The 14,204-nt window shown below is 36.3% G+C and overlaps 1 protein-coding gene and 1 long non-coding RNA gene across 2 annotated transcripts; both read left to right on the top strand.

The window, feature by feature from the left end:
* Positions 1 to 4,203: 4,203 nt before the first annotated feature.
* Positions 4,204 to 4,421, top strand: LOC113505343. The gene is made up of 2 exons (XR_003401622.1): positions 4,204 to 4,244; positions 4,352 to 4,421. It is a non-coding gene; the product is annotated as an uncharacterized LOC113505343 (long non-coding RNA).
* A 7,856-nt stretch (positions 4,422 to 12,277) lies between these two features.
* LOC113505249 lies at positions 12,278 to 13,444 on the top strand. The gene has a single exon (XM_026887867.1). The coding sequence runs from the start codon at positions 12,278 to 12,280 to the stop codon at positions 13,442 to 13,444; it is 1,167 nt and encodes a 388-aa protein (XP_026743668.1).
* Positions 13,445 to 14,204: the final 760 nt, after the last annotated feature.

Genomic DNA, 14,204 nt, shown 5'->3' with positions numbered 1-14,204 from the left:
TCTCGTTAATAAATTGAAAGCGGTATCGTGGATATCTAGGTTATGTGGCCAAACGTCGGAGAGGACTACATTATATCTTGCGGTTGATGGCAATGGATTTGTTGAGTTGTTTGATTGACTTTGGCATATGCCGATAAACTGTGCATCTTTTCATACTAATATTATAAATGCGAAAGTATCTTTCTGTCTGTCTCCCTTTTACACCAATACTACTGAACCGATTGTATAGAAATTTGGTATACAGATAATCTGATGAAGGACATAGGCTACTATTTAAATGAAAAAAAGGTTGTAATGGGGGCTAATGGTAGGTCAAAACTAATATGAAACTCACAACATTGTTTGTTAAAAGTAATGAACAGTGCACAAGGGTAGTCTGAATTTAAGGGGTGTAATGGGGGGTCAAGGCTACATTTTATCTCGGCATTCCCATGGAAACGGGGACCATCGAACACAACTGAAGTCGACGCGGACGGAGTCGCGGGCAACAGCTACTATTTTATAAATTCCTTTGGAGGTTTAAGATTTCCATAACTGTCGAAATACTCAACATAATCATTATATTTTGCATAAGCTATCCAATGAGAACCAGGGTTTTTAGAACTATCTAAATTAATAACTCCACATTCTTTTTTATATGGATATGTAGGGAGCTCATCTCTCATAAAGTCACCTCTAAAATAAGGTAAATAATAATAATAATAATAAATGCGGACAACATCACATACATTGCTCTGATCCCAAAGTATGTTACTAAAGCACTTGTGTTATGGAATTCAGGTATTCTATTTCCATACTTTAAGATGTCAAAGTTATGAAGTTAAGGCCCGTTTGGGTAGCCGATATTTTAGTTTTTTCTTTGATACGAAAATTCCAAGACCACTCTTATGTGGTTTAAAGTGCAGTCCTTTCCCAATACATAGAGCTTCCATTTTTTCATTGTGTCTTCTTAATTCCTCATACAGCTTTTAAGCCATTTTGAATTCATTTATGGTTTTGGCAATATCAGCTGCACTGCCTGCTAAAACTCCCGCCGCTGATAATCCCGCAAAAATAGGAATCAGAGGTAGCACTCCCCCAGATTTTGGAATAGGAATAACACGAGGATGCTTAATCGATGAATCATCAGCTAATTCTCTGGTGGCGGCAATTGCTAATTTTATAGCCATTTTCTTGCTCTTAGGTTTTAATATTTTTATGTGTCTTTTTGCTTTTGTAATAACAGTTTTTAATTTACTTTTTAATCCTTTTTCAGATATAACTTTTGGAGAAAGCTTTTTGCTCAAACCAGAACCAGTTTTAATTTTTGCCGACATAGCCTTACTTACTACGCGAGCTGCGAGTTTTTCGCCTATACTGGCTGGGAAGCAACCGCTCGCACTTTCGCCATTTTTAACAAAATTAAATCAGCCTTGTGTCGATCTTTCAATTTTAATGACTTGTGATATGCAATATCGTGATCTTTGCACTATTCATCCAACTTATTTACACCGTTATCTCCTTGTGCTAGTCTTTTTATTAATTTGACAATTGTCAAGTTTATTGAGTGTTCCTGATTTTTCATTTGTTTGATTTTATTCTTTATGGAGTCTGCAGACTTCATTAATTTTATTTTAATATTTTTTTCCATATTGTATCTATTAAAACAACTGCATTACGCTAAAGAACAAATATACTTAATTTGATTTTGCATCTTAATGACTTCTATGCACATAAAAACAGCCAGTCAAAGGACTTGGCCGGATTCTGCTCCAGAGTGTACAAGAACCAAAATATAACCAATAATTATAAAAAAACGAATAAGGAATTTTGAAAATAGCTCAATGTACTGGTAGCAAATGTCTGCAGCGGTAGAAAAAAACATACAATAAAAAGATTCTCTTCGTTTATACTTCACTCAAAAGTACCCTTAATGTTGCCATATAATATTCACAAAGAACAAAGTAGGGAAAGTCCGTCACTATAGACATCGAGCTTAAAATAAAGAAAAAGAAAGAAAAGAAAGAAAGAAAATATATTTATTTGTGCTAAAAAAGTGACGCATACACACAAAAACAAATAAATTAAAATAGAAAATAAAAGGGGGAAAATATGCGTCATATTAACACAAAACGGCCGATGCTCAGCATAATGCTGAGACCCTACACAAGTCAGAGCCCCAGCGCTGATTTTCAGCACCAGCCGATGCTGACGTATAACGGCTATAGCCGGCTAACGGTGACATCACTAATTAATAAAAATAAGAAAAAGCTGGAATATAATTATATACACACTAATTATAAAATTAGAATGTTTGTAGTGTAAAAAAATAAAAAAATAAATAAAAAATAAATAAACAGTGGTGACATTCTAAATCCAAAATATTTACTAAATTATCAATTTTTTTTTCTTTTTTTTATCTGTACCACTTATCTGTCATAACATGAGTTGTCATGCCAAATTTAATTTATGGTCTGGTGATCAAATGAGTAAGATGGCGGCGCTTGTTATTATGAATTATTGTGTAATGTGAATTAGCGATTATTATACCATAAAAAAGCTTTGATAGTGTATGTGTTTATGTGGTGCGTTATTGGGTGGATTTGTTTTAAGTGGATATATGTATAAGGCAGTGTGGGATCGATGTAGGACCGAACAAGTGCATATGTTGGTGACTGTAAATAAAGTGGTAAGTTTAGAGTTATAAATTAAATCCTAAGGCATAATACACAATCTGATATTCAATGAATTAAATATATAAACATAAAACGCTTAAATTCAATTAAAACTACACCCTAACAAATTCAAATATTGGTACTGACAATAACAATAACAATTTCATAATAATATTCAATTAGTGCAAGGAAGTATTACATACAAGGAAGTATTACATTAAATTTTATATTCAATTTAAAAATGTAAAATGTTCATAATTAATTATAACTTAAATAACACATATATTTTTTTAAGCTTACTGATATTCTTTAAATTAATGAAACCATAAATATTATTAAATAAATAAAACTAAGTTCGCGTACAAAGGAAGATAGTCACTTTTGTGCTGACAACATTGAAGTGATGAATATCGAGCGTCTAATGTTAATGTCAAATCACATTCTCACATAATTTGTAAACAATAAACTGTCATTGCGCCGGTTTGTTTTTTCGTTTATAATAATATTTACCCGACTGCCAGGAGGGTTATGTGTTTAGCGCGTATCTCTAGAACCGTTGAATGGATTTTCACATTTGTATCGTTAGATTTGTCTTAATAGCCCGAGTGTTCTTAGGTAGGTGAAATATAAAAAAAAAAAACAATATAGCGGCTGTTTGAAGCCATAATGTGAGGAAATAAAGATAAATCTACCAGACATATTAAGTGGGGTATCAAAATGAAGGATTTTAAACACGGATTCTAAGTATGTACATAACTTGCATTTTTAATATTAAATGGAACGATAAATAATAAAAAAAATTGTTAAATCAACCACATGACATAAACTCATTTTAGGAATTAATCCGGTTACGTAATCTTTCTTAACTAAAAAGACACAAATAAAATAATAATTTGAAAAACAAAAAACCCGCCTGCATGAATAACTACAATGAAAAATCAACTGAAAAGACTGAAACAAGATAAAAATTCAAAACAGAATTGCAGTCAGAGGCATGCGCAAGGAGATAATAATCTATACTCTATACTAATATATAAAGCCGAAGAGTTTGTTTGTTTGTTTGTTTGAACGCGCTAATCTCAGGAACTACAGGTCCAAATTGAAAAAATCTTTTTGTGTTGAATAGACCATTCATTGAGGAAGGCTTTAGGCTATAAACCATTACGCTGCGACTATTGGGAGTGAAGATACAATGGAAAATGTGAAAAAAAGAGGACAGGTATAAATCATAACTTATATCTTCTACCCACGGGGACGAAGTCGCGGGCAACAGCTAGTTTATCATATAGAAGCACTTAATGCCTCCGACTGCAATTCTGTTTTGAATTTTTATCTTGTTTCAGTCTTTTCAGTTGATTTTTCATTGTAGTTATCCATGCAGACGGGTTTTTTGTTTTTCAAATTATTATTTTTTATATTTTAGTGTGGTAGCCCCACGCGAGTGCTCCACTAACTAGTCGTACTGTGTATTTTTGAGGAAAATGGACCTTTTACAACCAGATCCCAATCGGAGAACGTATCAGGAGACATGTTTTATCATCATTACCTCCCGACATGACTGTTCTTTTATAGGAGTGGTTAACATTCGAGGTATGTTTGTAGCATCATTAAATCTTTTTATACCTATAGCATTCATATTATTTAAATACCTATCTACAATCTCAAGACTAATAAAGATACTTATTTTACCTTCACAGTTATCATCTCATAGCCATGTCTGTGGTGCGTGTTATGACAAGATATCAAGATGTCTTGCATCGAATTCCAGGGAAAGACAACTCGGTCATATCAATGTTTGTTATGGCTGTGGTAAATCAGTTAAACATGCCAAAAGACACGAAATTCTGGAGGGAAGCCCTCTCGCCTCAGTTGTATCACTGTGGCAGTACTTACATGATGACATGTAAGTAGTAAGTTTTTAAATATCTATGTAGTGCTCCCTGCGTCACTAATATTACCTATTGGCTCGGTCACACACCAGTAACCGGAGGACGTGCGCGCACGCTCACCGCTCGCACGTAACTGACAACTCTCCCCACTACCCGTGTGTACGAGACAACAACATTTATTGAGTATAGGACACTACATCCCTTCCTTATTATTAATTTCATTTAATTCGTATTAACTTAACAATGTTCATGTACTCTGTAATTTTGGACGTTATTAAAACCAATTGAATCACTTTTATCTTTTATCTTGCTATGTCATAATCAACTCTTTTAATTTAATCGCTGTCACTCCCATTCCCATTTTGAATTTGTCTTGTTGCACTTTCCTCTCTAGTTCTATTTTCTTCAAATGAATTACATTCCTTCTCAGATGCTGGCCAGTCTCTTCATTCCTAACTAAAACATCTCCAGTTTCCCCTTCAGTTCTCTCTTGTGCCTTCCTTTTCCTATCCCCATATTCTTTTCCTTTTTCTTTTATACTGGCGTCTCTGTCTCTAACTTCCGAATCTTCAATTCTATAATCATTATCCAAAACAGGTGGGATTTTATCCCGGTTTAATCTTCTAAAAAACAGCTCTGAAGGAGTCTTACGTTTAGGAGTTACTGAGTGTGGTGTCGAGTTTTACATCATAAGATATTCCCAGACACTCTCATGCAAATCTTTCTAATCAACCTGGCTTATTTTTAACCGCTTCAGTATCTCGATTTTGATCAGTAGGATATCGTGTTATATAGTCGCATATTACATTGTTGGCAGAAATCTTTAAATTCCTGACTTACGAATTGAGCACCATTATCAGCAGTTATAGAGGTAAGATAACCAAGCCGGTATTTGGCAAGGGACCCATTAGGTCTATGGCAATATCTACCCACGGAACTGTAGGCAATTCCCTTCGTTTCATAGGTACAGGATGACTCAGCAATCCCACAAGAGTACATCCTCTACATTGTTTGACCATTTCTTACGCATCTTTGTCGATTCGCAACCATCACACCTTAGTGCGCAGCCGACTTTTCATGGCTACTATCCTCGGGTGCCCCTCGTGTGCAGCATTGAGTACGTCTTTCCTTAACTCTCTTGGGATAACAATTTTGTCAGCGCTAAGCAGAATGTTATCGTAGAAGCAGAGCTCAGATTCAAACACTTTATAACCCTTTACAGACTCATCCCAGTCATTATTGTACATTCCTCGTTTAATGTTTTTGATTTCTTGATCCTTTTCTGAACTTTTGCTAATGACTTTTAAGGGGATGGCACATGGACGTGCTTGCTCGACTATTTGTTGAACAAAATCATCGACGCGTCCCTTTGGAACATCATCGTGTTTACAAAGTCTTGATAAGGGATTAGCGATATTTGTTTTCCCTGGTCTGTATATTATTTTGTACCTATACGCCTGGAGTCTCAGGACCCATCGTTCTACACGCGCACATGGTTTTTGACCTCTTTCCAAACAAGAATTCAAGGGGTTTATGGTCTGTGATGAGATTGAACTCCTTCCCGAATAAGAATATATTATAAATATAAATAATAATAAATGCGGACAACATCACATACATTGTTCTGAACCCAAAGTAAGTTGCTATAGCACTTGTGTTATGGAATTCAGATACAACGAAGGTACCACAAACACCCAGACCCGAGACTTGACCCGAGACTGTACTTACTTTCCAGTTCAGTTAACGTACGATTCCTTGGTCCTTGTCTATGTCTCTGAATAAGTACGGCTCCTAATCCTACTGGTCTTGCATCAGCAATAACTTCAGTCTCGTCAGTAACATCGTAGTATCCTAATGTTTCCACGGTCGATAGCGCCACTTTTAGTTCTCGGAGTACGCAGTCTTGTTCTTTTCCCCAATCATCTGCTATACTTTGCTTATTTCCTGTCTTTTGTCTCAGCAACTTCCTTAATGGTTCTGTTCTTGTCGTTAAGTTAGGCAACCATTTATTAATATAGTTCACAAGCCCTAAAAGGCTTTGCAGCTCTTCATTATTTCGTGGAATAACTCTGGCGCGCATGTAATTCCAAACATCAATCGCTTGTATCTACATAACCCTTTGGCGAGTTCGGATAATTTTCCACTTGGTGGAACTCGTTTTTATATCTAATCTAGACCATGTGTGTCCATACCATACAAAGTAGAGGGTAGTTCTCTCTTAATATCGCCTTCTAACAAATCTTTTATTTTGTCTTCAACATTTCCTTCAATCGGGATCGGTATTCTTCGGTAAGGCTGTGTGTGTTGGCATTCCTTATTGAGTGGTATCTCGACCTGAACATCCAGTAAATCCCTTGAACCATTATTGATAACGTAAACTGTGGCTGGCTCTGTTCTTTTTTACCCGTATAGCAGTGTCAAATGTTCCTTTAACATCCAGTGGGACTTTGCTTCCATATACGTATAGTGTCTTTTTTGTTCCTTTGGCTTCATTACGAATTTTCATTACTTCTTTCTTCAAGCTATTCCAGATTTTATCTGTAACTACATTTAAATTACACCCAGAGTCTATAAGTACATCCAATTTGACTCTTCCCATCTCGCATTCTATTACTGCATCATCATTTAAGTTGAAGATGTAATAACTCCCTTCACCTTCTTTTGATTTCTCACCCGTTTCTTCCGTTTCTACTATATTCACTTCATACTTACTTCGCTTTATTTGGCTTTTACTATTATAAGACTCTTCGTTATCTTCAATTTTCCGTTTTTTTTTTTTTTTTTGTAAAGACTTACACATAGAACTAAAATGACCTGTTTTGTTACACGAGTTGCATTTTTTCCTTTTCGCTGGACAAGTCTGATTTGCCCGCGTATGCTCCTTGTACCCATACCTGCTACATTCCCTTGTTCCTTGTCTACTTTCCGTATTATGTCCAGATGTTTATCTTTCATTTCTGTATTTTCCGTATGTAAACTTACTAGTAGTACTTTTCACTGCGTTTATCTAGTTTGTTGTATTTTTCTTTCATATTCTTCCAGTTGACGTCCTACAATCTCCAGCGTACTAGCTTCTTTTATAATTTTGTCTAGTGTAATATCATCTCCTAAGGTTAGTATTTTTTTTCCGTAATTCTGCTGAAGAACATTTTCCGACTACTTGCTCTATCAAATATTCATCTGGCTCGTAAACTCATTTTTCTGCTTGCTGTCTAAGTCTAATTACATTTTTTTTTAATTTCTCTCCTTCCTCTTGTTTTATCTGACGAAACACATGTCTCTCAAATATTTTGTTTTGTTAGGCAGGAAGTAGGCATCAAGTTTCTCAATTGCAGTTTTGTAAACGTCAGTGTTCTCTTCTGGTCCAACAACGTATGCTCCTGGTATATTGTAAATTATTTCTTATATTTCGGATCCTCCTAAAGCAATAAGGTTGCTTTTTTTTTTAAATCTCCACTTATCCTGCTGCATCTAAATAAATATTCAGAGACCTTTTCCACCGTTCCCAACGTAAGACTACTACCGCATTGTCACCCTCAAGGTCGAGCTTTTCTGAGGTCGGAAGGATATTCGCCATTTTGTAGAGTAGGTTTGAGGCAACCTAGAAGCAATGGACCTTATGCTCAGGCTCCCCATTTACTAATACTTCACAATTTAGTCACATACAACTAGTACGGCTCATGATTTTATCTCGGCCCGTACTACCTACACACGTATGATTCACAATTTCATGTTGGCCCATACTGCCATCACACACACGTATGATTCACAATTTCAAGTTGTCTCATACTGCCATCACACACACGTATGATTTACAATTTCATGTTGGCTCATACTGCCATCACACACACGTATGATTCACAATTTCATGTTTGCTCATACTGCCATCACACACACGTATGATTCACAATTTCATGTTGGCTCATACTGCCATCACACACACGCATGATTCACAATTTCATGTTATCTCATACTGCCATCACACACACGTATGATTCACAATTTCATGTTGGCTCATACTGCCATCACACACACGTATGATTCACACGCTTTGTCTCCACATACCGAAACCAGTACTAAAATATCAAATAATGGAGTAACATTCTTTTTAATTAATAACACCTAACTTATGACAAGATATAGGTAACTTAATGAATAAAGAATAATTTCGGCTATGAAGTTGCGGAATATTAATGAATTATTATTAACATAAAATATGATATCGAACACGGTAATCACATTCATAATACTCTTAATTAGTATAAGTATATAACACCAATGAAATAATATCCTCTAATTCGTAATTAATCATAATGTTTACAATTTATTTTTTTATTTATTTTTTTACCACAAAAATTAAATACTAATATCATTTTCAGGTGTCAAATTATCCGGTCCAGACCATCAACATGCTAACTATAGCCCTAGTATTCCAAGACCGATAACCCGTTAATGACAAAACGTCAGCGCGAAAACCTAAATGTGTGATTTTATTAATTTGACCGTGAGCCAGCATTGCATTATCGTATTTTGAAGAGGCAAAGCTACAAAATCACCTATTAATTCCGTGTAAATAGCTACAAACATCAAAACATAACATTATTTCCAATTATCTACTTAATGTTATTTTATTTGTGGAAATAGTCGGTATGAATTAATATGTCAACGAGATCTAGGGTCGGGAGGGGTAGGTTATGCTTTTGCATGGTCAATTTATAACAACAAGTATCAATAACACAATATCATCTTTTCTAACCAATACTTATCGCAACCATACATCATCCTACCTCCCTTTATATTTTATTATTTTAAATGACCAATATCGAACGTGTAATGAAATAATGTAATTATTCCACTTACTTTTGTCCTCGTCGCCACTTGTAGTGCTCCCTGCGTAACTAATATTACCTATTGGCTCGGTCACACACCAGTATCCGGAGGACGTGCGCGCACGCTCACCGCTCGCACGTAACTGACAACTCTCCCCACTACCCGTGTGTACGAGACAACAACATTTATTGAGTATAGGACATTACAATCTACATGTGAATAATTGTTACAGTTTTAATAGTGTAATCAATCACATTAAATAATGTAAACTTATTTGAGGTTCTAATTCAAAACGTAACAGGCAAGTCAATATAGTTACTATAAAGTAACATTTAATGCTGATTAAATATTAATTATTATTAATGAGGAATATTTTCAATTAAGAATCAGTTAGGACAAGTCTTTACTTGCCTTGTTTAGATAACTAGTGATTTACTCTGACTCCACATGGATTTTACAAATCTTTGGAACTCTCTGTATTTCTATGCTATAATATGGATGTATTATATACTTTCACCTTCCACATTAATCACTCTATATATTGGTAAAAACTGTATGAATATCTGTTTGATTGACAGAGATGAGATGGGGTATTTTATTTTGTAATATGTGTCTTGCTTTGATGTTGACAATATATATATATAATTTGAGTTTACAAATATAGAAAGTCAAGCTATTGATTGTCAAGTGTGAGTGGTATTAGTTTCATCTTTTTTTTTCAGGTTAGAGCAACCAACTTTTTATGTCATGGTTGGTACATGAGAGCTAACAGAGAAGTGAGACGAAAAATTATTACTGATTCCAATTGTTTTGACGCCTTAAAGATCACCAACCTCATGAAAATCTCCAAATACCAATTCCTCCACCACCTCCTCCACAACTTCCTCCACCACTTTCCCCACAACTTCATCTTGGCTCAGGTCAAGATGTTTCATCAATTGCCCTACCTAATTATAGACGTTGTGCTAATACATCTAGGCGATACCTATTTCATGGATGTCAGCAAAGTGCAGGTTATTTAGTGCCTACCTTAATTAAATCAGCCTTGCTGTTTTATAATAAGCTTTATGCGCATTCTAATGAATAGTAGTTATTATTGGAGAACACAAGTTCAACAAATACTTTCACAGCACTTGAAATTGAAGGAAATCATCCTCTTCTATTAAGAGGACGTATTAAATCGAGACATACGTCCAGGCGTGAATATTACACGTATATTTTATATGACGAGCTTCCCTCATTTGAAGACCAACCTAGAAAGGGTATCTTAAGTTATTGGTGTTGGCAACCGGACTGTTGGATGTTGTGCTCACATTATGACAATTCTTTGGTACTTGGTATGGACGAGATACCAAGTAGCTGTCTTTTCACCAGCTGCACTTTATAATGTTTTATTAACATTAAATGTTTAAACAATTTAATTTCTTTTATTTGTTGTCTAATCCAAAATGTTATCAGTAGAATAATATTGTGTAATATTGTTCTAACTTCCAATCAATTAGATTTACTCAAATTGAAAAATAATGCTTCGCTCAGTGTTCAAGTGATTGTATTATGAATATTAAATGTTTAGATTAAATATTTATACAGGGTGGAAGGAACATCGTGACGGTCCCGTGGGATCTGGAGTTCTAGACATGATTCCAGACTCCCCTGCGTTGGAATTTTTCATCGGTCTTTTCATGAAAATTGCATTTTTTTTTCGCGTTTTTTTAATTTTATGTTTCATAAAATCATTTTTCCTACGTATTTCAATAATATTTTCATAACGAAAGTAATTATTAAGCCGTTTTCACGAAAAAAGGCAATGTAAATGAAACACTAAAAACTGCTCCAAAACCGAAACAATACATGAGCGTCAACCGTAAGAGATAGCGCAACTATTGCGCGCGCACTCGCACTCATTATTCGCAATCCTGCCAGCTATTCCATTAAAAAAAGCCGCGCGCTTTGTAGGCACCGCTAACCGCCTTTGTCGACACCGCCAGCGCGCCGAAGAACACCTACTGCGGTATCGGCGAGTGCCGTACCTATGACACTGGATAAAATAGTACATCGATTTTTGTTACACGGGTTCCATGTTATAAAATAAAAAATCACCTTTTCAGCGTTTTTCAACTTATTTATACTTATTAAAACCTTTTATTATTAACAGTTTGTTTTTATTTAGAATTCTGTAGTTCTAAAACATGTTGTTATAATCAATAATCTAGGGAATTCCGAAGGCTAGTATTTTTTTAAAAAGACAAAAAACAAGTCCTTACGGTTTTATTTAAATCTTAACAAAAACTTTAAAAATGAAAACACTGAGAGCTCCGATCGCGATGACGGCCGACAGACTAGTGACCCCGAGCAGCGGTACGCGCTGGCTTATATAGTAAAATTCAGCGGGTAGTTCTGAATCTCCTACACGGCCTCTCCTGACGGGAGACCGTCCTCGGGCTCCTTTTTCTCCTTTTGTTTGGTTAGTCCAGCAGGGGCATGGAAAGCCCTTGCAGAGACTCTGCAGCAGGCTCCTGCTCTTGGTACATCTCAGCGGCAGGAGTAGCTGAAGCACTTGTATGCCTCTGAATCCTGGACGTGGATGGTTGTTGCCCATCATCCACAGGCCGCCGTGCAGTTAGAGCAGGTGGCGGTAACGAGCGACCAAAATCAACTGCTTCATCTGGTTGAGTGGCAACAGGATCTTCATCCTCCGTGTCTGTACCTATGCACGGAAACAACATCTATTAGCTTACGTACACACATTAACAGCAATTTAAATTGCGAAACTTAACATCTCCCGCGCATGTACTGCCGTTGGACGTGTGATATGTGAGCCTAATAATGGCGGAATCGCAAGTGTTAAAATGTTCGAACTGCAACGTTGTTATAAACGAGGTGCTTTCTTTTGTTTGTAACAAGATGGATGTGATGGACGAGGACAGTTTGTGTCGTATATGTGTGACGTCCTTTACGGAACAGGACATAACTACAGCGAAAAGCTTGTTGTTTGATTCGGTGCCGACAACAAAGCGTAAAATCCAAAGAAAACGTGATGGGAAGGCGAAGCGAGATATTGACGACATAATATGTCTGCTTAAAGAAACGGAACTTGAACTGATTCCTATTTTTGTAGCACAAGACCTTCAAAAACTCCCTCCAGTTCTATTCGATCATTTAGATTGTACAAGGCTTCTAAAAGAGTTGCAACTAATGAAGAGAGAAATTACGGAGCTTAAAGAATCAAAGGAGCAATATGCTATCACACAACAACTGGAATCTGTTAAGAATGATATAAAACACCTCAAAAGTTCAGATAAAGACATTCCCCAAACTAAAACAAAGTGCGGTGGTTGTATCTTATTAATAGAATTTGAAAATTCTGATAGTTTTAATACAATCATATCGGCACCCTCACATTCTTCTCGGGTAGTGGGTAGGTTGGATAAAAATGTTGAGGGTAGAAGTATGGCGATCGGCAACAACGGCGGCGTACCGGTTATAAACAGCGCTACGAGTGACGAGAAGGCGATGACGCATCGCTCTGGCAACGTCAGTGCGTTATCAGCTGAGGCGCTTGCGACGGACTGTGTTACCGCTATGGGACACACGGCCGTGTTGGATGGAGAACATGTTGGGAAGCAACCGACATTTGCGAATGTAGTCAGGAGTGAAAAGAACGTCGTTAGTCAAGACAATGATGGTTGGACTTTGGTACAAAGAAAATTCAGAAATCAGAGGTTTGCCGGAAAAAAGGGGAGCGCAGTAATTAAACCTGATGAAAAATTTAAGGCAGCTGAGATTATGTTACCATTATACATTTCAAACGTATCGAAAGGACTTTCTGTTGATGATATAGTCTCATATATCCGTGGAAAATCTAGGTTACTAGTTAAGGTAGAAAAGTTGACCATGAAGATTGATAAGGAATACGACAGCTATAAAATATTTATTCCTAAACATAAGGAGGACATTTTTATGCGTGATGACTTCTGGCCCGATGGAATTTCTTATCGGCGTTTCATAAATTTCAGAAATAATTTTGGAGATAAAGCAGAGACACGGAAATTAAATACTATCATTCGATAACAAAATGACGAAATCAGTGAGAATTATAAGTTTCAACTGCAAAAGTGTAAAAACGTCGGTTGACTGCATTCGACGACTGTGTGTATCAGCGGCTATAATAGCTCTGCAAGAAACATGGTTGATGCCCCACGACTTAACGTTCTTAGGTACAATACATGAGGACTTTGCGTATACTGGGACTTCAGCGGTGGATGCTTCGGCTGGAATATTGCGAGGTAGGCCTTACGGAGGAGTAGCAATCCTCTGGAGGAAAAGTTTATTCTCATCAGTGACAGTTGTGCAGTGTAATAGTGCTCGTATTACAGCCATACAAGTTGAACTGTCTAACAAAAAGTTGCTTGTTTTTTCGGTTTATATGCCTATTAGCTGTGTTGAAAACATTGTTGAGTTCACTGATTGTTTGAGCGTAATGAATGCCATTATAGAAAACTGTGATATTCAGATGGTTTTTATGTTAGGGGATTATAATGCTCACATAGATGAATTATTTTACTTTGAATTGTTGAAGTTTTGTGAGGAGCAGTACTGGGCGTGTGCCGATACAGTATTTTTATCTAGCGATACTTATACATTTGTTAGTGAAGCGCATGGGTGTAATCGATGGCTTGACCATTGCGTTGTTACTAAGTCTGCGCTTCAAACGATATCAAATGTGGAAGTATTGTATGGCACGTATTGCTCGGACCACTTTCCGATTAAGCTAGAATGCAATTTTAATTTAATTGATGTGAGCGTTGTGTTACCTAATAGGACTAACAGT

Source organism: Trichoplusia ni, chromosome 25 (assembly GCF_003590095.1).
Source record: "Trichoplusia ni isolate ovarian cell line Hi5 chromosome 25, tn1, whole genome shotgun sequence".
Lineage (NCBI taxonomy): Eukaryota > Metazoa > Arthropoda > Insecta > Lepidoptera > Noctuidae > Trichoplusia > Trichoplusia ni.
Note: the sequence above shows the minus strand (reverse complement) of the source record. Positions and strands in the feature narration are given on the sequence as shown.

What these genes read in the sequence shown, in the direction of transcription:
- LOC113505249 (XM_026887867.1), top strand. Translation starts at nt 12,278, where the DNA reads ATGGATGTGATGGACGAGGACAGTTTGTGTCGTATATGTGTGACGTCC.